The 27122-nt window shown below is 41.5% G+C and overlaps 1 protein-coding gene across 2 annotated transcripts in view; it reads left to right on the forward strand.

Moving 5' to 3' along the window:
* The window catches only part of sbf2 (SET binding factor 2), a 669356-nt gene that overhangs the window by 450536 nt on the left and 191698 nt on the right, over positions 1–27122 (forward strand). For both annotated transcript variants that reach the window (XM_078549182.1, XM_078549183.1), the window contains one exon: positions 12322–12390. In XM_078549182.1, the coding sequence (XP_078405308.1) occupies positions 12322–12390 (69 nt within the window). The remainder of the gene's footprint in view (positions 1–12321; positions 12391–27122) is intronic.

Here is a 27122-nt window from a genome sequence, read left to right on the forward strand (position 1 = left end):
GGAGGACTAGCCTAGGGGGCACAGTTTAAAAATAAGGTATCTCCCATTTAAGATGGAGTTGAGGGGGAAATTCTTCTCTTAGAGGGTTGTTAATCATTAGAATTCTTTATCCCAGAGACCGTGGAGGCTGGATCAATAAATGTGTTCAAGGCTGAGTCAGACAGATTTTTGATCTACAAGGGAGTTGAGGGCTCTGTCAGGGCAGGCAGGAAAGTGGAGTTAAGGCCACAGTCAAGTCAGCCAAGATATTGAATGGCAGAGCAGGCTTGAGGAGCCAAATGGCTTAATCGTGCTCCTAATTCTTATGCCTTAATGATCAAGGATGAAATCACTTCAATGACATGAGAGGATGCAGCGCGAGGTGAGCAAGCAGTGGACACTTTATGGGTAGAATTAAGATATAGAAAAGGATTTAAGACTGCAGTTGTGTATAGACTCCCTGGTAGTAGCTGTGAAGTGGTAGTTTATATAAATGTTGAGATTAGATAAGCATATGGAAAAGGCAGAGTGCTTCTAATAGGGGATTTTAACTTTCATATAAATTGGAATAAGCTGCTTAGGACATCTCAGAAAGGTAGTTAATTTTCTGAGCGTGTCCAGGATAATTTTCTGCAACAATAGAACCATAGAACACTACAGCACAGAAAAACAGGCCATTCGGCCCTTCTAATCTGTGCCGAAATATTATTCCGCTAGTCCCATTGACCTGCACCTAGTCCATAACCCTCCAGATCTCTCCCATCCATGTATCTATCCAATTTATTCTTAAAACTTAAGAGTGAGCCCGCATTTACCACGTCAGATGGTAGCTCGTTCCACACTCTCACCACTCTCTGAGTGAAGAAGTTCCCCCTAATGTTCCCCCTAAACCTTTCCCCTTTCACCCTAAAGCCATGTCCTCTCATGTTTACCTCTCCTAATCTAAGTGGAAAGAGCCTACTCACATTTACTCTGTCTATACCCCTCTTAATTTTGTAAACTTATATCAAATCTCCCCTCATTCTTCTACGCTCCAAGGAATAAAGTCCTAACCTGTTTAATCTTTCCCTGTAACTCAACTCCTTAAGACCCGGCAACATCCTAGTAAATCTTCTCTGCACTCTCTCAATCTTACTGATATCCTTCCTGTCGTTAGGCGACCAGAACTGCACACAATACTCCAAAGTTGGCCTCACCAATGTCTTATACAACCTCACCATAACATCCCAACTCCTATACTCAATACTTTGATTTATGAAGGCCAGTATGCCAAAAGCTTTCTTTACAACCTTGTCTACCTGTGGCGCCACTTTCAGGGAATTATCTATCTGAACTCCCAGATCCCTTTGTTCCTCCGCACTCCTCAGTGCCCTACCATTTACTGTGTATGTCCTACCTTGGTTTGACCTTCCAAAATCTAACACCTCACACTTTTCTGCATTAAATTCCATCTGCCATTTTCTGGCCCATTTTTCCAGTTGGTCCAGATCTCTCTGCAAGCTTTGAAAAAAAAAACAATATTTTTGTTTATTCTTTCATGGGATGTGGATAGTTTGTTCCCCATCCATATTGCCTTTGAGAAGGTTGTGAGCTGTCTTCTTGAACCACTGCGGACCATCTGTTGCAGATATGCTGACAGTGCTGTTAGGAAAGGAGTTCCAGGATTTTGATCAAACAACAGTGAAGGAACGGTAACATAGTTGCAAGCCAGGACTGTGTGTGACTTGAAGGGGAATTCACAGTTGGTGGTGTTCCCGTGAATCTGCTGTCCTTACCCTTCTGAGTGGTAAAGGTCCGGGGTTTGGAAGGTGCTATTGATGGAGGCTTGGCTAGTTGCTGCACTGCATCTTGTAAATGGTACACACTGCTGTCACTGTGCATTAATGGTGGAGGGAATGAATGTTTAAGGTGGTGGATGGGGTGCCAATCAAACAGGCTGCTATGTCCTGGATGGTGTCAAGCTTTTTAAGTGCTGTTGAAGCCGCACTCATCCAGGCAAATGGAGAGTATTCCATCAAACTGCTGACTTGAGCCTTGCAGATAGTGGACAGACTTTTGGGAGACAGGAGGTGAGTTAATCGCTGTGGAATTGCCAGCCCTTGACCTGCTCTTGTAGCCACAGTATTTACGTGGCTGGCCCAGTTCAGTTTCTGGTCATTTGATAACCCCCATCCCCCGCACCCCCCCAAATGAAGGATTCAGTGATGGCATGCCACTGAATGACAAGAGGCGATGGTTAAATTCTCTCTTGTTGGAGATGGTCATTGCCCGGGATTTGTGTGGCACGAATGTTACTTGCCAGTTATCAATCCAAGCCAGAATGTTGTCCAGTTCTTACTGTATATGCACACAGACTGCTTCAGTATCTGAGGAGTTGCTAGATCTGTTGCCACACAACATGATGCATGTATCTTCATTGTGAAGGCAGGACTTCTGTCTCCACAAGGCCTGTGCGGTGGTCACTCGTACCAATGTGGTCATGGATAGATGAATGCATCAGCGACAGGCATATTGATGAGGACAAGCTCTAATAGGATTTTCCCTCCTGTTGGTTCCCTCTTCTTGACAGTTAAATTTCATGGTGGATTTGTTGTTCTTACTGAATCTGTGTACTCCAGCCCATGTAGGCTTTTATGTTGTTAAGTTTTTAATGACCAACACCTTAACAGATGCTCATTTACAATGGTCTGGATCTGATTTATGCCAGTCAGAATGTTCAAATTCCACTTCAATGTGCTTCATAACAAACATTCTCTTCTAGCCCTGATACAAACATCAGTCCTCCTTAGCATCATAAAAAATCTCAATCCCAAACAATGTTGTTAGCTCAGAATCTTAATTTAATTACTTAAATTATATAAACTACTGGAAAAAAAATTTCTTTTACTCCTGCCTCAGTTTTCATAACTTTTCTGCCTCATTTGGAATAATACGTTCCGGATAGCAGTATGGTAACCACAAATAAATCTCTTGCTGTCTTTCTTTCTCCTCTTTCACAGACCCTAGTTCTTCATTACCTTGCTCTCTTAAAGTTAGAAATCACCGTGGTGTACCCTCAGGTTCCTTAGAATCGGGGTGAATAGTATAACTGACATGGTGTGTCTTCCTCTCTCTTTCACTCCACTCCCTTACTTCATTTCATTCTACTCATTGGCAACAGCTGGAAATTCCAACTGCTAAGTTTAATTTATCAACTGAAGACTTTGGGTTTGTTAACATGCTCAACTGGATGTCTGACTGGTAATTTAACAAGTAATCCCTCATTTCAGCCTATTACTATTTTTTTTAGCTTACAAACATGTTGCAGTCCTGAAGTGTGTTTCTGCTTGAGACTCTATTTCCATGTACTTTTCCTTTGAAACGTGTGATGGCAATGAATGCAGACTAGGCACAAAAATTTGAATTATGTGCATATGAACTTGGTTGAAATTCTGAATATGCATGAATCTTGTCTTTACAATGTATGAGTGTATATTCTATTATAATTTCATTTTGTTACATTGTGTGTGTTTTTTCTGCGAGCAAATTTTGGTGACAGTGTTGGGTAATTTTTGAAACAACAATCATCGTTAATTAACAGACCAATAAATGGGAATTTTAGTGGGAAGAATATGGGGCTAAGACTTTGGATACTGGTGAGATGATTTATCAAAGTATTTTTGTCAATTTATGCGAGGTACACCAATTGTATTATGTAAAAGTCCTGAGGGATTGAACAGTGGGAAAGTGGAGTTGTGGCTCCTTCCACCAATGGAGAAAGGGGGAGTAAACTTGGGTTGCCAGGCAAAATCCAGGAGTTCCTGTGAACTGAGAGAGAGAGAGAGAGAGATCTGGTAAAAGCTTCAATATGTAAACCATCAGGTAAATTATTTAAAATGCCGAAGCAGATTAAAATCCTGAGAAAAATAGCTGGTGAGAATTGGCAGATGATGAAAGCAGAAAATTGCCAAGCTGTCTAGTTAGTTAATCCACTATTTTTAAATACAAACTTCTATGTTCATAACTGTATCTGGAGTTCTGTATGGATGATTAAGAACTTTTTATCATATGCTTGCTTGTGTCTTGACAGCTAGTATTGTTTGGGTGCTTATTCTTGAGCGTTCACTCTTGAGTGTTCACAGACCCCATTGCAAGTCTTTTGGTGTTTATAATGGGCCAAGTTAACAGTGGATATAACAAAATAAAAATGTCATCAAGACTAGCAAGACAGCAACAACAAATGGTTCAGTTGAAACAAATTGTTTAGGATTTGTTCCTAACTAATAACTTCTGAAGCTAAAACCCCCTCTCAGTGCTCAGATATAAGAGATTGTATTTCCTAGTTTAAAGTAATTTACTGTATAAATGGATTTATACTCTGTTATGAAGATGTATTATGTAGAAATTAAATTTATAATGTCATATACATATATATATATATAAATAATTTATAGTGAACTTTTTCAAAAGAACACTTTGCGAAGCAAAGGACATTGGCCTATAGCAACTACTATGTTGCATTTGCGACGGACAGAGTGCTTTATGGAGTTCTCAGAGACAGTGGTTAAAATAAGGCCAGATTAAAACCACACAGGTTATGTGACCCAGCTCTTGGGTGTAAAAATATACTGGATTTGAACTATCAGTGTGATAGGTTGCCACAGGGATAGAAGGGGCAACAACCTTACAACTCTCTCTTTCTCTGACACCTCTCTCGTTAAAGTTGAGCTGTTTGTGATTTGAAAATCCACCAGAGACTTTTTTGCTGCAAACCAAGTTCTTAAAGGAGGATTCTGAATCAACACCTCTGTCTCCAAGAGAAAAGAGAATCAACCAGCCATGACTGCTCTAGTGAGAAACCCAAGTACCAGCAGCTACTGTGGAAAGTGACCCTTCAGCTGTAAACAATCTGTGAATAATTTTTTTTCTGACTTTACTTTTTACTTGGCCAATTTTTAAGATCTGATACTCTGCAGAATTTTATTCCTTTCTTTGCCTGCTTGGGTGGTGGGGGTTGTGTGTTGTGTGTGTATTTTTGCATTAGTGGGTAGTTGAACACATTTGTACATTTTAAACTTTTTGTTAATTTTTACATCTTTTCCTACGTGAGTTTTAAAATGAACTCTTTACTTGTTAACTTAAGGAAGCTGGCTGGCCTATTACACGAACTACACACAGTTATACAATTCAGACTATTATAACCAACCCAGGACTGTGAACAAAGAAAGGAGTCAGTTCACCCCTCAAAACCTGGTCGTTACAGATATTTGAGGGCTCGTCTGGGATTTGAACCCATTGACGAATGAGAGTAATTGGAAGTGTGAACTAAATTAATCCCTAGAATTAATTTAAAATGCCAGTACAGTTTTATTGTGTACTAAAGTGATCCCATATTAAACAAAATGTCCATTTTCGAGGTTAGTGTGTTTTTAGAACAGTGTGAAATAACTTTGAACAGTTTAAAGGCATTGCCCACTGATAAATTGAAAAGTGTGTATAGTCGGTTGGCGATAGAATTTCAACTGAAAATGAGGAAACAAGAAATTCAAGAACTTGTGGCCAGCAATCTTAAAATTGAATTGGAAGAGCAAGAGGTAAGTGTAGAACTGGAAACAGAAAAACTAGCTTCAGCAAAAATACAGTTCGAACAGAAGAGACTAGCCACAATTGTATTACTAACAGTGGAAATTTCACCAATATCAGCTACAACCCTGTAATTTCAAAATGTTCAATTCAGAATGTATGTCTATCCACTAATGACTTTTAATTGGTAAACCACATACAGAAGATTTTAAATGAAATCTGACTTTGATTATGAAAAGAATGCCAAAATTAAATGGGGCATGTTGTAATAGATGGCTGCAGATGAGTTACCAAGCTGGAAAGATTAAAGATAAAATTTCTAGATATCCACACAAAGGAAAAATAATTACAAACAGCAAAACAAAAATCAGAATGGAAGATTGCGCTTGACAAATCGGTCTTGGGGGATATGTAAGATATGGTGGTTGGAGGACGAGTATTTAAATGGATGTGCATGGACTTTCAAAACCAAACTGGAGACTATTGGGAGAGGATTAAGGGCTATGGAATTTAATGGAAGGGTAGCAAATTGGATTTAAAAACTGGAAAGCAGGGAGGAAACAGAGGCCCAGAAATTAGATGGTGGCATGCCCATTTTTCAAGCACAGAAGAAGCACCTAAGCATTCAATATGGAGGACAGCATGCTCATTAAACTGTGGCAGTGTGCCACTCACCATATTGGTAAACTCTGAAAAAGATGTATCTTGGGCAAATGTTTAAACAGACTTTAGACCTTTTATATTGTTATGATCAGACTCCCAAGGTTTTGATAAGATCCAGTTAGGGAATCAGTAACTTTATTTAAAGTAGACATTCAAGACACCTGCTAAGAGAATAAAGCCACAAGACTCCATGGGTTTTGAACAAACAAATAAACTTTACTATACAAAGTCAGAAAGATAAAACAATTTACAATATCTATCTTGTGTTAACCCTGAATGTTAGAGTATGAGGTACATTTTGTGGTAGAAGGATCTGGTATATACAGAGTTAATGTGGAACTGAGTACAGTACTGCCCATACAGTGATCTAAGAAGGCACATGACCTAGAGCTAGGGTCATTGTGGTGTTGGCCAGAGACATGTTAAGACTTATGATGGAAATAGCTCCATGCCTGTACCCTTTGGGTATTTGTATATAGTTACAAGTAGTTAATAAATATTTGCTGTTAACGTAAAAAATACGAAGACTCCTTTAACAGACACTTTCTATAACCAACACCATCCCAACACATGCAAATTAACAGACAAACTGTGATCAAACACACCACATTGCACACTAAATGGTAGATGTGACCAAGACAGATTTCTCAACAACCCACCCGACATCAGTAAACATTGTGAGTCAACCAATCGCGTGATATGTCTCTCTCACAAGAGATTCTAGTCTTCACCTTTGAAGATCTCGCCTTGGAATTCTCTTCACAAATTGCTCCACTTGGACAGCCTCAATGACAGTCCAACTTGCAAGGTTTCGATCTCGTGTCTCGATATTCTGTTCCACAGGATTCCTGAACCTGCACTCAAGCACAGTTTCAGCTCTTCAGCAGCGCCAAGCAGAACACTACTACTCCAAAGGGGTACTTTCACCCCAGAGGCCCACAGCACGGAGTCACCAACCATCTGCTGTGCTCTTCAATTGCCAGGGCTTCAACTGATCCCTCTCCACTTAAAGTCTACTGACTGCAGCCCTTTTCCTGCTTGGAACCTCTGCTCCTCTCTTCACTTAACTGGGACCTCTTCCTGTCCCTATCCCATGTCAGGCACTCGTCTTTTGGGACCTTTCTCTGTCCCCTATCCCTGTCCGCTGCTTGGGACTCTTACCTTCAATGGTGGTCTGCTCCCAGTCACATGATCCAGGTTTTCGTGCCGTTTTTCCTTTCTGCACAGGCGCGCTGGGCCTAAAGAATTTAGAACTGCAGAACTGTACATGCGTAGTCTGCTCCCAGTCTGTGTAAGCGCGGAAACTCCAAGGTCTGTTGGGACTTGGCATTCCTGACCTCTGTGGTTTCGACGAGAAGGTAAGTTGGCTTTCATAACAATATATGTATATAGGAAATCTCATATCACTTGAGGTGTACTTTGTTAAATTGGGCGCCATGGGGGGATATATTCAGGAAAACATGGTTTTAAGTAGACTTAATCAGCAGTTGTGAAAGGGTCAGCTGGAGGATACTACCAAAAAGGTAAGTTGTTTTTAAAAAAAAACTTAACTAAATGTAGAGCTGGGAAGTGCAGGACTTTTCTTCCCTGCTCCATTGCAGTGCTGAAGACCATTGCTGGCTTCTACTTAGCCCTCTTCAATTGTTGCCCCCACCCCCAACTCTTCCTCTCCCCCACTCTTCTCCCCCCCCACAATCTCCCAGGACCTAAGGATTTAAATGATTAATGGATCTACATTTAAGATAGAATATAAGAGTTTTTGGATGGGGAGAAGGAGAAACCATTTTGGACGGAGGATTCTGAGGCTGCATCACCAGAGAAAGAGATTCAAGTGAGCCCCTTGAACATTTAAGAATAGGTTGGATTGCTGGTTGAAGGAAAGAAGAAGAGTTTCAAGAACAGACTGGGCACATGGAATTAAAAGTATCATTCGTTTTGAGGATAAACACCAACATGGGCTGTTTCATGCTGTAATTTTGAATTTTTATATATCACAATCTACAACAGCAGAGAAGTGTCATTTATATATCCAGAAAATGTACTTGAGCTTCCAATTCACCCAGCAAATTTTTACATTTATTCAGTATGCAGGTAAAGATTTTCCATTGAAGTTTTGTTCTGTTTCAGGTCTGTCATAATGCCCAGAGTTAAGGTGACTTTGAGTCATATCCGTTTTTTCCCAGTGGTTTATTGCTGTAAGATAACAGGGTTGATACCTACCATCCTATTATCATTGCCCTTGCCAATACTTAGTCCCTTCCTCATCATTCCTGTGAAATTCATGATTATTAAGTTGACATTGCTTTTTTTTCCAATTTTGTTTTATTCTCTCCTTATCTCCTCTCCAAATTATGCTTACCCACTTACAATCCCTTTAGAGACCAATAACTTTTAAAAAGCTATTCAAATTTCCACTGACTAACTGGAAGGATTACACGACAAGATTTCACGTTTTAAGACTTTTACTGCAATAAACAAACTAAAAGCAACATTGACTAAACACTATTTTTGTAGACAACTCAAACTCTGGACTGCAGAAATGTTTCCCCCAATTAACTTTCAAATGACCACAAATCTTCCCCCCCACACCTCCCAATGGTTATACTTTACTCTGTCCATTAAGTGGACACTTCATTCTCCAGGAACCAGTCCAAAGCTATTTTCAGCACCTGATAGCTTGCTTCCTTTTACCTTTTCTAGCCGGATAACTTTTAATCCCCAAACTGACTTTCACAGTGAGGGTTACCATGGAGATTCCACCCTTTAGCCAAAGCCTCATTTGAATCCTCATGAACTTGGTCTCTTTTCGCGTGTGAGCTCCCACCCACATTCTGCATGGTGGTGAATAACAGAGACTGCTGCCTCTATCTCTCACTCTGACTCCCTCCCTCATACTCTCTCAGATTCTGGCAGACTGACCATGTCTGAGAGATTTCGGGACCCTCTACAATAGCTTCCTGACATTTCTAATACCTTCCTGTGAGGCTTGGAGATTAACAGTCTACCCAAAGTCAGCACAAATGTTCTTCCCATTGTCTACAGGTGTGAACATTTTGCACCTTCTCCCCAGTAAAACAACCTGCCCTCACTGTACCCATCGCAACCAAGCTACCCAGGCTTGTTGTCAAGCAGAATTCGGAGCAAGTCACATGACCGCCTTCGCTGTTCCATTTTACCTTAAATTAATCATAGTCCCAAACATCATAAACTTCATATTTGTAACACCACGTGTATCAATATTTATTCTTTCCTAAATAATCATCCTTCAGTTGAAGCAGAATTAATTTATTTTCTTGGAAATCTGTTCCGTCTTTGAAATCTGCAATTAGAACCTGGAAAAACTTCTGATATTCTCCAGTTTTGCTAGAGGATTGTCTACGGAACTTTAAAACTTCCAATGCAAAATTTGCATCTATGTTTTGTTTCTTAATCTCACGTCCTGTGTATAAGTAGCAACGTCTACTTTTCTATAGAACAAAAAATGTTTGTATTTCGTCTTGAATTAAAGTTCAGATTTTGTGATACAATTTTAAAGTTGAATATGTACCAAGGTTCTAAAAGGAAATGCTATATAAAAATGTACTTTGACTCCCACCATTCCCCTCCCATACCTGTTAATTTCTTTTTGGGAGCTGCCAGGTCGCCTCACAGAAAACCATCATCATGTTTAAGAATTTCTAGATCAAGGTGCTGAAAGGTTTGAACATGCAGAATTTCTGTTGGCCGAATATGTTATGCATATTGTCCCATCTTGATTTTGTCAAGTTACAGGAAACTTTTCTGAACTTAGCACACAGAATTTATGTGCGGGTTAATGAAGAGTTAAGGATCACCAAAAATTGACGAGGGTTACTACTGGAGTTTAAGTAACTAAAACTGAATAGTTTACCACAGTAGGGCACTGGTAAACATCCTGCTAATAGGGCAGGAAGACCACCTATTCATTCGGCCAAAAAATTTACTCATCCATCTGCACCAAATCTACCGTATTCCTCTTATTAATCAAATAGGTTACCTCTTCAAAAAAAAAGTCAAACACAACTTGGCTTTAACCAATCCATGCTAGCTGACTAACTCATGCATTCTAAGTGTTAATTTTATCTTGAAGCATGGTTTCTAAGAATTTTCCCACATCTGGCATGATCTATAGTTAACCTGTTTATCCTTCTTGAGCAAAGGTGTTACTTTAGTATTTTTGAGCAGGATTGAAAGAATGTGTCCATACTCGCTGCAATACCCTCTCTGATACTTCACTGTAGTACAGAGAGAATGCTGCATTGTCAAAAGCGCCACCTTTTGGTTATGATGTTAAACCGAACCACCACCTGCCCTTTCTGCTATTCAGAGAAAAGTATTTATCTCTTCGCCAGAATCACTAAAACAAATTATCTGTTTGTTAACTCATTGATGCTTGTGAGAACATGCTGATTACAAATTACCTGGAGCCCTTCCCTACATTACAACAGTGACTGCTTTGGCTGTAAAGTGCTTTAGGACATCCTGATGTCCTGAAAGATGCTAGATAAATGCAAGTTCTTTCTTTATGTTAGCTTAAATTGTTCTTTCCACCACTTTGTTTACTCTGTCTGTAAGGATATTGGTGCTGTTTTGGTGCAAATGAAGATTGTCCCTTCTGGGTAGGCTTTCCTTAATCCAGAATTTGATCCAATGGCTCTTCCTTTCTGCACCACAGCTTTCCTCCTCGCAACCTATCCTTCACATGGCACAGGAAGTAGTTGGAGATTAGCACACTTCTGTCTTTTTCAATCTCTGAACATTTTGTGTGATAAACAAAGATGTATGCCTCTTAATTGAATATTCATTATTACACAAAGTTGTGAACAGTTTTGTACCACTTGGGCAATGTGGTATGTAGCTTGCCAGTATATGATAATTAAACACTTTAGAATTGGAGAGCTCAAATGATATTTTATATGGCTGTTTCAATGTAATTTCTATAACCTTTTTGGGTGACACCTATCAGATCTGATTATCCTTTCAGTGGATGGATTTTTAACCTTAAGAAAATCTCCCTAACATCTCCACTATGTAGCTGCCACAATAGCTCCACCGAATGCTGTCTCTTGGTCTCTGTTATCTATCACGGTTAATAGTCAGAGCCTGAATGCTATTTCTTCATGCACACCTCTTAACCAGGAGAGCTCCACAATCCTTGCACCTCGAGTAACATAATGTTTGTCATTATTTCTTTCCACAAATCAACCCCCATAACCAAAAATTAACTAGTGCTAATATCAGGTTGAATTGTAGTATATGTATATATATATATATATATATTATATATACATGTATATATTTCAAAATCATTTTGCCTTTAAAATGGGAATAGTACTTTTAAAAATATAGTTACTTAAAAGCAAGCGGCAAAAAAAAAGCAGGTTTCAGTATTTGGAATGCTCTGAAAATTGCCATCTCATTGCATGGTCTGCTGGTCAGTAGTAGTTTTAATTAAATAATATACTTGCAATGACTTAAAAAGCATTTGTGACTTTAAAATGCAGCTGTTGTAGTTTAAAATTTGGACACAGCCTACAAGAATGGAGCCCTGCTGTGGTCTAAAAGTTGGAGTGCATTTTGGCATTCCAAACATTTCCTTACCAGAAGATTACAGCCTGATTTTGTGAACTTTATTGCTCTGGGCCTCATGACAGCTTTCAGAAACATGTTTGGCATTTTGGTTAAAATAACTCAGATGTGTCAAGCCATTTTGGATAAACTGTTGGTCTTCATTAATGTCTCAGTAATTAATGATGAAAATAATCTTGGCTAAGATTACGTATCTTTTGGAGGAGTTGCAGTAGTATGTACATTCATCTTGGGGATTTTTAGGAGGATTTTTCTTCACAAATTGCTTCAAGTTCTGTTTCATGTTACTCATTCAAAACTTAGCTCGTATCCCAAAAGTACACTTAAAACTAAGTGATAGGCCCCTAAAGATTGTCTGTAGTAAATTATTGTTGGGGCCAGTTAATTGTATTCTTCCACGCATTGCCTCTTTATCAAACAGGTGGGTGGTAATTGAGCTGAGATAATTTGGCTACGAATGAATGGAATGTAAGGTATCAAGATTTATGATTTCCTGTTTATTTCTTCCAGGATTGTTCAGCTTCTGAAGAATATTGTGTTGCTGCTACATTGCTGCCACTGACAACAGCATTTTACCGGGTAAGCCCATGTGATTTCATGCCAAAACTCCCCAGAGCAAACTAGGTCTTGTCTGGATTTGATTGCACAAAGGTCTAGGTACAAAATTTAGCAATTTTTATTAAAAAGAGGTACATAATCTGCAAACTATCAAATTTGGTTCTAAAATAATGCCCCATTTTATAGCAGCATATTTACCACCAAAGGATTTTGGAAAATTGTGCTGAGAATTACTGAAATTACTGAAATGCTTTGGTTAGAACGAGTCTATGGTTGTGCAGGGAATTCTAATGTTGACTGAACTTTGATCTTTTAACATCAAGGATTATGAAGTATCCAATGGTTATATCTAACCTTTTAATGAAAGCACAGGAAATAGCTTTAGCTAGCTAATGGGAGAGTTAATTAATTAATGATCAGATATATACTATATTGGCACTTCATGACATACAGACAATTAAACATAAGATAATTAATAGTATTAGATGTAAAAATGTCATATATGTGAAATAAACTGCTCCCAATTCACTCATTGCCAGTCATTACAAAAAAAATGGTTAACATGGAGGTTTTTATATCAGGTTAGTTAATGTGAGGAAGAAGAAGTGTCCCATGTGTTTTGCAGAGCAAATTCATCAAGTGTAAGAGATATATTGCTAGCTTCAGATACAATTTTCAGATTCAAATGACAGGAATGTCCAGCACTGACTTTGTTGGCCCCAACTGCGATTAATATTGTTCGTTCTCTGCCATTCTGACGCAATGGTGTCAAGAATGTGACAAAGGGTAAAAAGCAAACTAACACCACCTATCTCGCTCTGCTGTAAGTGTTCCTTTCCTGCACTATTGTGGTGGCCATGGGAAAATGACTGTTATACCCTTCCAGATTTCATAAAAAGCAATGAGGAATGGCAAAATACACAAGGGGAAAGAAAGCGGGGAAAGAATCTGCACAAACTGCTGATTAGTAACAGCTTTGTTCAAAGGAAATCAAGCCAGAATTATTTTGCATAATTAAAAGGATGTCTCTATGTCTCAATTTTATTTTGCAAAATTTATATTAAATTTAGCATACAAGATATTTTACTTTTGAGTTTTTAAATTCCATATTCTTTGTACTTTCCAGTTGTTTAACATTTATTATTCACTCTGCACACATTTACATTCCATCGCTATATTTTTAAGTAACTTAAAGGCAAGCAGTAAAGTAAAAAAAACTCATTGAGTATGATGCCTACACTGGAACTTTTGGAATGAGTATATCAAATATAATTTTTTTTGTAAATTTCTAATGTTGCACATATTGCTGCATATTAATAAGGCATTGTTTAAGAAAGAATGGTTCACCTTTTAGCTTACAATGTCTTTTCCTTTATCAGCTGATTGCCTGTTGCACATAGAGACTCTTAAACATGGCGATGAATTTCTAATTCAAGCCTAATTGCAATCTGCATATCTGTAGGGTTTCTGTTTTCCCAATATAGAAAGTAAATTCTCTCCCTAAGGGATGCATCCCTATTACCAAATCTGAAGAGCTCATCGAGATTGATGAAAACTAAAAATGAGAGGGACCTGCCAGTGTGCCAGTGGAAGTATCCATGATGATGATGGCATCCGTCCATCTCGGGAGACAATGGACTGCGCCAGGGTGTATGTCATTTTTGGATTGAAAATCTGTTGCGCCTGCAGAGGTTGATTCCTGAGTGGCAATCCCTTCTGCAGCTGATACAGATGAATAGCATTGGCCCAAGGTCAAATGATGTTTGATCCTTCCGGCAGGTTCTCTTTTCCGCCATCTGGTAATTTCTATTGCTCTCTGCTTTTTCTGTCACCTTCCTTACTGCTTGTTTCCAGGCACTTTGGTCACCAGCAAGGACTTCCCATGCATCGACTCCAATCATGGTCGACTTGAGATCTCACTTGCAGACACCTTTGTATTGCAGACATGGGCAGCCTGTTGGTCTCATGCCAATAGTAAGTTCAACGGAGAGCAAATCTTTGCAGATGCGGCCATCATCCATTGGGTTCACATGACCCAGCTAACAAAGTCGCCGCTGACTTGAGGGCAAACATGCTGAGGATCCCTGCACGCTGGTGTACTTCCATATTCAACACTCTGTCCTGCCAGGATATGCCCAATATTCACCTGAAGCAGCAGAGGTAGAAAAGTTCAGCTGCTTTTCTGAGCTTACGTAATTTGTCCATGTGTCGCTACTGTAAAGGGGGTACCGAGAACACAAACCTGATACATGCGGAGCTTTGTATTTTCGGTTAGTTTGTTGTTGGTCCACACTCAACTTCTCAACTTCTGCAGCCTTGGCATTCCTGGAGCTGATTTTGCATCAAGGGACAGGTTGCATGTAATTGGTGATTCAGGGCATGTGAAGCTGTCGACGAACTCTTGAGTGAAGTTGTCGATGTTGATGGAAGGTGGACTCTCTAAATCCTGTCACATAACTTTGGTCTTCCTGATGCTGATTGTCAGTCCAAACTCCTTGCAGGCCTGGGAGAACTGGTCTACAATCTGTTGAAGTATGGGATGCCAGCACAGCGTCATCAGCAAACAGCAGCTCATGGACTCTGATGTTGTGCGCTTTGGTCTTGCATCCAGTTTTGTCAAGTTGAACAGCTTGCTGTCAGCTCTGGCATGCAGGCAGACGCCTTCATTTGAGTCACTGCGCACAATAGCAGCAGGGAGGAAGATATGCCAAAGAGAGTTGGTGCCAGGACACAGCCTTGCTTTACCCCGCTACTGATCTTGAAAGCATTTGATGTTGCTCCCTTGTAACTGACGGAGCTGTGCAGATCCTCATGGACAAAAGCCATGTAACCTGCTAAGAGAGATGAAAAACTGGATCAAAAATCCATTGTCAATTAGAGAGGGGAAAATCTGGAGAATTACTTCACAGTTTGTCAATGTGATCGAAACTAGCCCACGAGATTACATTGACCATAACTTGTATTAATTGGCACTAATTCTTGCAAGCAATCTTCATGCTAGCCAGGAACCAATCCAGCTTTCTTAAAGGTATACAGTGAATTAGCACAGGCCAGCCATTTATTCCACAAGTCTATTATCCTCTAGGGAAAGAGTAACTGCTGAACATTTAATCTGTTTCTTCCCTGGTATCATTTGTACGCATGATCCCCCTCCTTGCTAACATAGCAAATTAAAATAATTTGTGGGCGTGCACACAATTTAGTCCCTTCTTTTTTCAAATGAACTTAATCAGATAACCCTCGAGTCTAAACCTCTCCAAAGTTTATAGATCCTGCTCCATAAATTTAACTGGGGATAGCTAAAATATTTTAAATTGAGAATCATTCCTGTAACTCTCAATAAAACCTTTTCCAAATCTCAGTATCACCCAAATGGGGAAAGATTGTCTACCCTGGGCCTTGCTTACTGGATATCAGGAAAGACTTAGGAAAGAAGAATTTGGACCCAGCAAAGTTCTTCTACCAGCTTCCAGGACTAGGGGACACAGTTTAAAATTAAGAGTGTTGAAAGAAAATAAGAAATGTAGGTAATTCTGTCAATGAGAATTGGAGGAAAGCTTTCCACTGGTTGGAGTCATACCTAGCACAAAGGAAGGTGGTTGTGGCTGTTGAGGTCAATCATCTCAGCCTCTAGGGTATCACCAGTGGAGTCCCTTGGGGTCGTGTCCTAGGCACAATTATCTTCAGCTGATTCATCAATGACCTTCCCTCCATCATAAGGTCAGAAGTGGGATTGTTTGCTGATGATTGCAGAGAGTTCAGTACCATTCGTGACTCCACATATACTGAAGCAGTTCATGCCCACTTGCAGCAAGACCTGGACAACATTCAAGCTTGAGCTGATATGTGGCAAGTAACATTCATGCCACATCTCCAACCACAGGAAGAGATTCTAACCATCTCGCTTTGACATTCAATGGCATTACGTTCACTGAATCCCCCACCAGCAACGTTCTGGGAGTTACTATTGTGGTTCCTTTTCTTATTGCTGAACACAAATGCACCAACCACTCAAATGGGATTGGTAAACTCAAATGTGGGTTCTTTATTCATGAAGATTTAGTCGCAAGTGTACAATCTTGGAAAGCCCTTGGTACCACGTCTCACTTGGATGACTACATACTGCAGACTACCATGTGGTACCTTACATCATTTCCTGTCTGGTGATGTACAAAGATCATAGCCACACCTACTTAAAGGTGTACCACTACATCCCCTTTCTAACTTAAAATTATCCCCTATTAATAAAGAGCCAATAACTATTTACAATACAGCAAACTCTTATAAAGTACAACTTTAAAACTTTACAAGGCTGTGAGCTTATAAGTCTATGAAGCGTAACAGTGGTCTGCTGATGTGTCTCGATCTGGTCACTGTAAATCTAGTTTGAGATTCTGTAGGAGGGTTGTGCTTAAATCTTGTCTTTGACTTTGTTCTGCTCGCAATGGAATTGCTTGTTGTTTCACGATGAGGAACTTTACTGATTTGACATTGATTCCATCTCAGCGTCATGTCATTTGGTGTGAGCACCTCGTAAGATCTTGGTTCAGGACAATCTCTAGCTACCTTGGGTGGATTCCATGTTTCATCAATGGGATGTAAAATCCGAACTTTCTATCCAACCAGTAAGCTTGGTAGTTCTTTGCCTGTATGCTGGTCATGCACATCCTTCATCTTCCCCTGTCTTTCCTGAAATTCATCCTGAATCTCTGGAAGTGTAGAAGAATGGTGACTCAGTGGGGTTGTTCACACCTGTCGGCCAAACATCAGCTGTACTGGTGAAGGAATAGTTGTACTTATTGTTGCTGCTCTGAAGTGTAACATGGCCACATGCAAATCTTGCCTAGTCTGTCTGACAATTAAGGACTTTACCGTACTCACCATGTGCTCTGCCAGGCTATTCGACCTGGGTTGGGTGGTAATGGATCACAGAATCACAGAATTTTAACAGCACAGAGGGAGGCCATTCGGCCCATCGTGCCTGCATTGGCTCTCCAAATGAGTATTATGACTTAGTTCCATTGCCCTGCCTTTTCCCCATACCCTTGCACATTGTTTCTATTCAAATAATCATTTAATACCTTCTTGAATGCCTCGATTGAACCTGCTTCCTCCACACTTCTAGGCAGTGCATTCCAGACCCAAACCACTCCTTGTGTGAAAAAGTTTTTCCTCACGTCATGTTTGCATCTTTTGAAAATCACTTTAAACCTGTGCCCTCTCATTCTTCATCCTTTTACAAATGAGAACAGCTTCCCCCTATCTACTCTGTCTAGCCCCCTCATGATTTTGAACATCTCTATCGAATCTCCTCTTAGCCTTCTTCTCTCCAAGGAGAATAGTTCCAACCTCTCCAATCTGTCTTCACAGCTGAAGTTTCTCATCCATGGAACCATGAAGTAATGTGATCCATTCCCCACTTCTCAGAGGTTCTGGAGTGGCTTGCCCATATATTGAGGTCCTGCAATATTGCAAACAAGTTAAAAATAGCACTTAACTTAAGCACAATAGTTGTGCTGAATGTGTCCTGTAATTGGCATATGTTTGAAAATTTAGAAAAAATAGTCTGTCAAGACTAGGAGATCGTCACCATGGACCTAAAAAAGGCCAGTGGCAATCCTGGACCACGCATGTGCAGGAAGTTCGTGTAGTAGTAACGGCTCCTTCTGTTAGTTGGGTATATGTGCCTAACATGCCTCGCACTCGCTGACAGTTGCCTGAATGTCACTGCTAATCCCTGTCCAATACTAGCCTTCTGATGTAGTCTATGCCCATGTAAGTTTGATATAACCAGTCACAGTGATTCAGGAATGAGCACCTGTTTTCCTTAAGATAACACCATGGGATATTCCAAGCTCAACCCTGTCTCAATATCTCCTGAATGCCTTGAACTGAATCTGGACATCCAATAATTATTGTCTTCTAGAACTCTTGTAGAGTCGGGTACTTAGATGTCTCTGCTTGCAGTTGTTGACATTTGTGCTGCCAAAACTCAAGTTCATCTATAGGACATCTTCAACTTGCCGTTAATCGAATCTACCTGCAGATCTAGTGAAGCATCTGCCATTTTGATTGGGTTTGGCAGTTTGGTTAAGGTATCTAACAAAACCAATAAATTACTGGGTTTGTATCATATGGCTCAGTCATAGCCTTGTACCTTCATGAAGAGACATTATAACCTAGGAGGAGCACTAGTTAGCAGTTTCTGCCAAATTTTGAGCAGTTTGTGGTTAGTCTCCACCACAAATTTCTTCCTGAAGAGAAGGTATGGAATCACATGATCCCTAACACAAGAGCAAATGTCTCCCACCCTGTGTTACAGTGGTTTAATTGGGCTGCTGATAAGCTTTTGGAACCAAATGCAGTTGTTTTTCCCTTTTGAAGTATTTACTGATTCCACTTTTGCAAAGCATCTACTTCCAAGATAGTCTCTTCTATCAGATCATAGAAGTGTAGCAAGGATATTTGCTTGGATAGTGAATTCTTGAGCTTGCTGAATATATGTTGGTGGTCTTCACGCCATAGAAAAGGCACTTCTTTGCTGAGCAGTTCCTGAAGTGACACTTTTTGTGCGAAGTTGGGAATATATGGAGAAAGAAAGTTGAACAACCTCAAACAGTATTGGAGATCCTCCTTATCTGGTGGAGTTGCATGTATAATCTCCAATTTATTTGGGTGTGGACAGATGCTTGAGTAAATCGAGCCAAAAAAATTGTCTTCCCATTTGTGATCAATAAATATAGATGTGAACATGTTCCTTCTTTGTTTTATCAATGACAACGATGTCATCTGCGAAACAGATACACCCTGGTATTTCACAACTGTTCCTGACTGTTTTTTGTATTATTCATTCATGGGATGTGGGTGTCATTGGCTAGGCCAGCATTTATTGCCCATCTCTAATTGCCCTCATTCAGAGGGCATTTTTAAGAGTCAGCCACAGTGTTGTGGGTCTGGAGTTACATGTAGGCCAGACCAGGTAAGGACAGCAGACTTCTTCCCTTAAAGAACATTAGTGAACCAGATGGGTTTTTACAGACAATTGGCAATGGTTTCATGGTCATCGTTAGACTTTTAATTCCAGATTTTTATCAAATTCAAATTCCACCACCTGTTGTGACGGGATTTGAACCTTGGTCCCCAGAGCATTACCCTGGGTCTCTGGAATATTAGTCCAGCGACAATACCATCGCCTCCCCGTACGTGTTGTTGAAAGAGGTACTGGCTGATAGGTAGACCGTAGGGTAGTTTTTGAAAGTAATAATGCACAAATGGCGCCCTAAAGTAGTCGATGCTTGTGATTCTTCACCAAATGAACTGAGCAGTAGCTGTTCTTTGCAACCAGTTTCACAAAACAATTTGCCCCTACAATCTTAGGATTTAATTCCTCCAGCATAGGAAAATTTAAAAAGACAGCGCTTTAATCCTCTATTCAGACATCTAGGGCCGAAGCTTGCTCTGACCTGTCTTTTTTGACAACACATGTTATGGAGCTGCACCAGTCAATGTGTTCCTGAACTTTGTGAATGATTCCGAATTGTTCCATCTTATTTAACTTGACCCTAAGCTTGTCCTTAAAATGGAACCACATTTACGTGGAGGGTCAATGGATGGAACAGTATCTTCTCTCAAATGTAAGACTGCATTTCCTCTAAAACTACCCATTGTGTCAAAACAATCTGCATATTGAGATGTGAGGTTGAGGACTGAATTGATAGGTTTGTCCTCTAGATCTGATCTTCCTTCAGGCTTTTGACCAATCCCATAGATTGTAACCAATGTCAAGTCTATACATGCTGATAGGGTTGGAGTTGCTGGACCTTCAGTGTCGGCAATGTAGAATAACTGTGACGACCATTGTGCTTACTCAAATCTGCACTCCAGTGTTATGGATCCAGTGCAAGGAATTTCTGATCTGGTGAACACTGAACTTTTCAGTTGTTGTCTATGCCATTGCCCTCCACTTCTGTGGGTACATGTCCTTTGGGATTCTAAGATGGAGGATACTGACAGCCATTCCAGTGTCAGTCTTTGCCTATAAAGTCTGTTTTCCAACTTTGAGAACATATGATGTCGATGTTAGCAAATGCTTATAATGGTGCAAAATCATCCACGCATTCTATGATGTTATTAGTCTAGAATGCTGATTCACCACACTCTATTGGACTGTGGTCATCATCATTGTCCATTTCTTTAGTTCTGCTAGCCTCATGGATGTGTTTCCCATGTTTCTTGGCAAGCTCTCTGCTCCTGCCAGAGTGTTGTATCTGCTTGTTAGCTATCTGGGTTTTGTCTCAAGCTTTGGACACCCCTGCTGAGTTAAGTTTTTCACACTGGCGCTTCCAGTGCCCTTTGATGCTACACACTTTGCATGTGTCGTGATATGCCGAATAACTGCAAGGTGCATACAGAAGACCACATCTTCCACGTGACTTTCTAGATTTGGTTGACCTAGCTACCGCGCCAATAGCTCTGCGCACAGAGCTTGTAGACTTTGCCACCCTGCGAGGATTGTCTCGTATTTGTGCTCATCCTTTGGTAGTGCTTCAAGAGTGTATTTTTGGCTTGTTGAGAAGAACTTTTTGATAAGCTTCAATAGATGTTGATGCTATCATCAACTTAGTGATTTTGTCAGTCAGTTCTGTATCAAAAAAAATCACAGTCTATATCCTTTTCTCTAAAACTCCTTTGGCTGTTGTTTGAAGGACATGAATTCCTGGCAACGAATGCAAAAGTTGGCTTGATCTGTAGTTGGTATTCTCAAGTGGACCATATCTTAATAGAATCCTTTTGTTCCTCATCTGAAATTTTAAATCTGTGATGTCTTTTGTTACCGATTGCAATTTTAATTTTGACAGCTTACTTCTCTGGTTCCGGTACTGCCAAATCGATAAATCATGTTTCCATGCGCTGCTTAAACAGCTTAAATTCAGAGAGACATGGGAATTTGATAGACATTGTGTCGACGTTCCCAGGGCTCTGTGTTTTCAGGATTAGGAATAAGCTTTGCTGTTTTTCCAGTGTTCAGGATTAAAAATGCTGCAGGTCCAACTGCCTGCAGTACCTCAGGTTGCACTGGGTGTGTGGCACTGTTGTCCCCTTCATGCACTTTTTCAGGCGCCACCCACGAAATAGTGTTTTGGCGCAAATGCACCACAATCCCCCAAAGCAAGAAAGGCTGCAGTAGCTATTCCCAACCATTCTAAGCCTTCCTGAGCCTGCCATTTAATTGACCTTCCCTGGCACTATCCAGAATGACAGATTGCCCTATTTTGCTACTGATCAGGTAGCCCCTTTACTTACCATGAGTACTGCCTAGTGCTGCAACTCTCGCTGATATTTTCATCCTCTGTTGAACTTGCAGAACACTGCTGCAGTTCCAAGATGAACTGAAAGCTTTCTGATTTCTCAATGTTCTGCGATAACTCAACATGCTGCTGAGCTGCTGCATGTGTCCATATTCAATAAGCCTGTGAACCTCTGATTCGAGTCTGAAGCATTCAAAAGTCCAATGTCGTAGAGTTATTGCAGATAGTCTATCTACACGAATGCAGAGTCTCAAACTGCACTCGCTGCCACAATGTTGTAGATGGTGTGCTTAAAAATCGAAAGTCTTCAGAAACCACAAGCTTCCATTATATTAATAAAAGCTGCGTGGTTCTCAAATAATAAGGCATATGCATTAGGTGCAGGAGTAGGCCACTTGGCCCCTTGAGCATGCTCTGCCATTCAATAAGATCATGGCTGTTCTGATTGTAACCTCAACTCCACATTCCCTGATAACCATCCACCTCCTTGCTTATCAAGAATCTACTCAAATATTCAAAGACTCTGCTTCCACCGGCTTTTGAGGAAGAGAGTTCCAAAGACTCTCAGCCCTCTGAGAGAAAAAAATTCTCCTCATCTCTGTTTTAAATGGCCGACCCCTTATTTTTAATCAATGACCCTTAGTTCTAGATTCTCCCACAAGAACAAACATCCTTTCCACATCCATTCTATCAGGACCCCTCAGGATCTTATGTTTCAATCAAGTCACCTCTTACTCTTTTAAACTCCAGTGGATACAAGCCTAGCCTGCCCAACCTTTCTTCATAAGACAACCCACCCATTCCGGGTATTAGTCTAGTAAACCTCTGAACTGCTTCCAACGCATTTACACCCCGAAGGAGACCAATACTGTACGCAGTACTCCAGATGTGGCCTGGAAAGGCCATATCTCCTTCCTTGCTTCCTCCTCTCAATCTCCTCTCCTTGCTCTCTCGCTCCCTCTCCTCTCTCTCGCTCCCTCTCCTTGCTCTCTTGCTCCCTCTCCTCTCTCTCGCTCCCTCTCCCCTCTCTCGCTCCCTCTCCCCTCTCTCGCTCCCTCTCCCCTCTCTCGCTCCCTCTCCCCTCTCTCGCTCCCTCTCCCCTCTCTCGCTCCCTCTCCCCTCTCTCGCTCCCTCTCCCCTCTCTCGCTCTCTCTCCCCTCTCTCGCTCCCTCTCCTCTCTCTCGCTCCCTCTCCTCTCTCTCGCTCCCTCTCCTCTCTCTCGCTCCATCTCTCTCACTTCCTCCTCCATCATCTTGCTCCCTCCTCCATCCTCTCTCTCGCTCCCACCTCTCTCTCTCTCTCCCTCCTTGCTCCTCTCTCCCCTTCTCTCCCTCCCTTTCCCTTCCCCTTCTCTGTCCCTCTCCCTCTCCCTCCTTTCATAGATAGGAATATTTAGTTTGCATTCTTACTTTGGTTCAAACCCAAACTTCTGTCAAGGGTACAACATTGTGTCCCGTTATTCTAATAATTATCTCCTGTTTCCCAATTTTGATTCTTTTCTAATGCTTTATACGTCCACAAATAAACAGTCCAACCTTGATCCTTTTGTTCTTTTCAGTACCACTTCTCTTTCCTGATTTTTCAACTTTCATTCCCTATTCTTGTCATTAACCTCTCTCTTATCACCCCTAATTTTTCCAAATCCTATTTAGATCATTTTAACCCTTCCATATTCATATTGCCCCCCCCCCCCCCACCGTTTTTAGCCTTCACTGGATTTAAGTACTCCACTGTTCTATCCTCACTTCAAGGACATTGATACCAGGGGTTCAAGCTCTAGCATGGGACCCTTGTTTGTAGAGTACTTAAAGACAGCAATTTGGAAGGGAACCTTAAATATGTCTACCGATCTGTGCTCAAACACAACATTATGTCTGTGTAGAGATATGCTCATAATTGGAGTATAGCCCAGAAGCAGCTGATTAAAAGTCATGTGAGCAAAAATACTGTGTAACTGTGCGGATTTGGACAAAAGACGGTGCTGCTCTAAAAGCAACGAGTTTAGAGCATCCGTATGAAAATAAAGCTTTGGCAATAGTCCAACTCTAGCATAATTAGTTACAGATACAGCTACCAAATGTTTTAGATGAACCTCAGTAAGTTTCCAGTTAGTACTCCTTCAATTAAGGAATAATTCAAGTTTATGTACAATCAAAGCATAGACTTCCATAAAACTTAAAAGATAAGTGCAATAGCAAAACACTTCAAACATATGCAGCACAAGGAGTGCTATAAGGTTACTTAGTTTTTTTAATATATCATTGTCTGTTCTTTGTTATTGAGTGAAGAAAACATCAGATTTGTAAAATCCAAACAAGCGAAGTGTTGACTCTAGGCCAGCACTGACGAAGGCCCTTAATCAGAGGCCGGCAGCTATGCATTGCTTGCCAGCGCCACTGGGGAGGTGGTGGCTGCTGCCGGTAATGCACCCACCCAAGTCCCAGGACCACTGAAGGACCAAGACCACAGGTGAGTGATGTGGTGGAGAGGAATTATGGATGAGGATGGGGTCAGCAGCCCCGGAAGTCCGCAAGCACCCCAACAGGATTTGCTTTTCGGGCTTCCTGCATATCGAGTCCTCTGCCTGCTGCTAGGTGGCAGGATAAGGATCTTAAGTGGGCATTAATTGCTATTGTTTACTCATTGTTCTGGTATCACTCACTGATAATCATAATTGTGCATTGATCTTAGAAACTGAACGAACTGATGAATTTTGGTATACATGGTTCCTTGGGCACTTCAAATGAGAATTATGATTTTTCTTTTATTCGTTCATGGGATGTGGGCACCGCTGGCTAGGCCAGCATTTATTGCCCATCCCTAATTGCCCTTGAGAAGGTAGTGGTGAGCTGCCTTCTTGAACCACTGCAGTCCATGTGGTGTAGATACATCCACAGTGCTGTTAGGGAGGGCGTTCCATTGAAGGATCGGCGATATAGCTCCCGGTGAGTGGCTTGGAGAGGAACTTCCAGGTGGTGGTGTTCCCATCTCTTTGATACCTTAGTCCTTCTAGCTGGTAGTGGTTGTGGGCTTAGAAGGTGCTGTCAAAGGAGGCTTGGTGAGTTCCTGCAGTGCATCTTGTAGATGGTACACACTGCTGCCTCTGTGCGCCGGTGGTGGAAGGAGTGGATGTGGTGCCAATCCAGTGGGCTGCTTTGTCCTGGATGGTGTCAAGCTTCTTGATTGTTGTTGGAGCTGCACTCATCCAGGCAAATGGAGAGCATTCTGTCACTCCTGACTTGTGCCTTGTAAGATAGTAGACAGGCTTTGGGGAGTCAGCAGATGAGTTACTTGCTGCAGGATTCCGAGCCTCTGGCCTGCTCTTGTAGCCACAGCATTTATATAGCTAGTCCACTGTGGTTGACAGGGCCCTTAACCGTGGTTGACAGGGCCCTTAACCGTGTCCGACTCATCTCCTGCCCCTCTACCCTCACACCTTCCCCTCCCTCCCCAGAACGATGATAGGGTCCCCTTTGTTTTCATTTTTAACCTCATCAGCCTCCACATTCAAAGGACCATCCTCTGCCATTTCTACCAACTCCAGCATGATGCCACCATCAAACACATCTTCAGTACCGCCCCCCCCCCCGCCCCCCCATCAGCATTCCATAGGGACCATTCCCTCTTCTACTCCACCATCAGCCCCAACTCCTCGTCACATTCCCATGGCACCTTCCCATGCAATCTCAGAAGGTGCAACACCTGACCCTTTGCCTCTTCCCTCCTCACTGACGAAGGTCCTAAACACTCCTTATTAGGTGAAGCAGTGCTTCACTTGCACCTTCTTCAATTCGGTCTGCCGTACTCGCTGCTCCAATGCGGCCTCCTCTACACTGGGAGACTAAACGCAGTCTCGATGACCGCTTTGCTGTTAACACCTTCTGCTATCTTACCTTTATGCCACAATCAGCACCTCCTTTACTCTTTATCAGTACCATTAACACTCCCTCTGTCTTGTGTCCATGACATCTTTGTCAATCTCTTCTTAGCTGTCACCTATCCTTGACCATCCATCTTGCTCCACCCCCTCTTAAACAGCATAAAATCCATCACATCACATTTCAACTTCCTTTTAGTTCTGAAGAAGAGTCATATGGACTCGAAATGTTAACCCTGCTTCTCTCTCCACAGATGCTGCCAGACTCTGCTGAGTATTACCAGCATTTTCTGCTTTTATTTCATCTTCATTTGTGCTAGGTATAACTCCAACCAATGGAGAGTTTTCCCCCTGATTCTCATTGACTCCAGTTTTGCTAGGGCTCCTTGATGCCACACTCGGTCAAATGCTGCCTTGATGTCAAGGGCAGTCACTCTCACCTCACGTCTGGAGTTCAGCTTATTTGTCCATATTTGAACCAAGGCTGTAATGAAGCCTTGGCGGAACCCAAACTGGGCCTCAGTGAGCAGGTTATCTCTAAGTGAGTGCCACTTGATAGCACTGTTGATGACCCTTCCATAACTTTACTGATGATCAAGAATAGACTGATGGGGCGGTAATTAGCCGGGTTGGATTTGTCCTGCTTTTTGTGTACAAGACATAGCTGGGCCATTTTCCACATTGACTGGTAGCTGCCAGTATTGTAGCTGTGCTGGAACAACTTGGCTAGGGGCGCTGCAAGTTCTGGAGCACAAGCCTTCAGCACTATTGCAGAATATTGCCAGGGCCCATAGTTTTGGCAGTATACAGTGCCTTCAGCTGCTTCTTGATATTATGTGCAGTGAATTGAATTGGCTGAAGACTGGCATTGTGATGTTGGGGACCTCTGGAGGAGAAGGATCATCCACTCTGCACTTCTGGCTAAAGATTGAAGCAAATGCTTCAGCCTTATCTTTTGCACTGATGTGCTGGACTCCCCCATCATTGAGGATGGAGATATTTATGGAGCCTCCTCCAGTGAGTTGATTGGCCAGCAGCTCTCTAAGGCAGGACTTCCTCCCAAGATAGGGGCAGAAGTCTCATCACAAAACAATTAACACAGTGATAAATTGCTGAGGGGCAGCTGTCACTATGGTGAACGTGGTCACCAATGACTTTTTAGTTGGGACGGTCAGGGGCAATGGTGCCCCGTAACATCCAACTCTTTGTCCCAGGAGGCAGTCATGCCCCTGAAGCTAGGTTCTTCAGATTTGGTTTGTGTCAGGGACAGGAAGATGCGACTATGAGTGAGGCAGATACGGGGATTGAGAAGGTAGCAATGGAGGAGCCTCAGCCTTTGCAATTGTCCAATGGGTTCCAGGTTCTTGCAACTTGTGTGGATGAGAGACAGGGTCTGCAGGGAGGATGAACAAACTGACACAGTATTGTGGTGCAGGGAGCCATTCAAGTGGAGGGGGCAAAAAGGAATGTAGTTGTAATCGAGAGCAGAATAGTAAAAGGATAGATAATAAGATAAAAGCAAAAAACTGCGGATGCTGGAAATCCAAAACAAAAACAAAAATAAAAAT

This window comes from Cetorhinus maximus, chromosome 9, assembly GCF_964194155.1.
Source record: "Cetorhinus maximus chromosome 9, sCetMax3.hap1.1, whole genome shotgun sequence".
Lineage (NCBI taxonomy): Eukaryota > Metazoa > Chordata > Chondrichthyes > Lamniformes > Cetorhinidae > Cetorhinus > Cetorhinus maximus.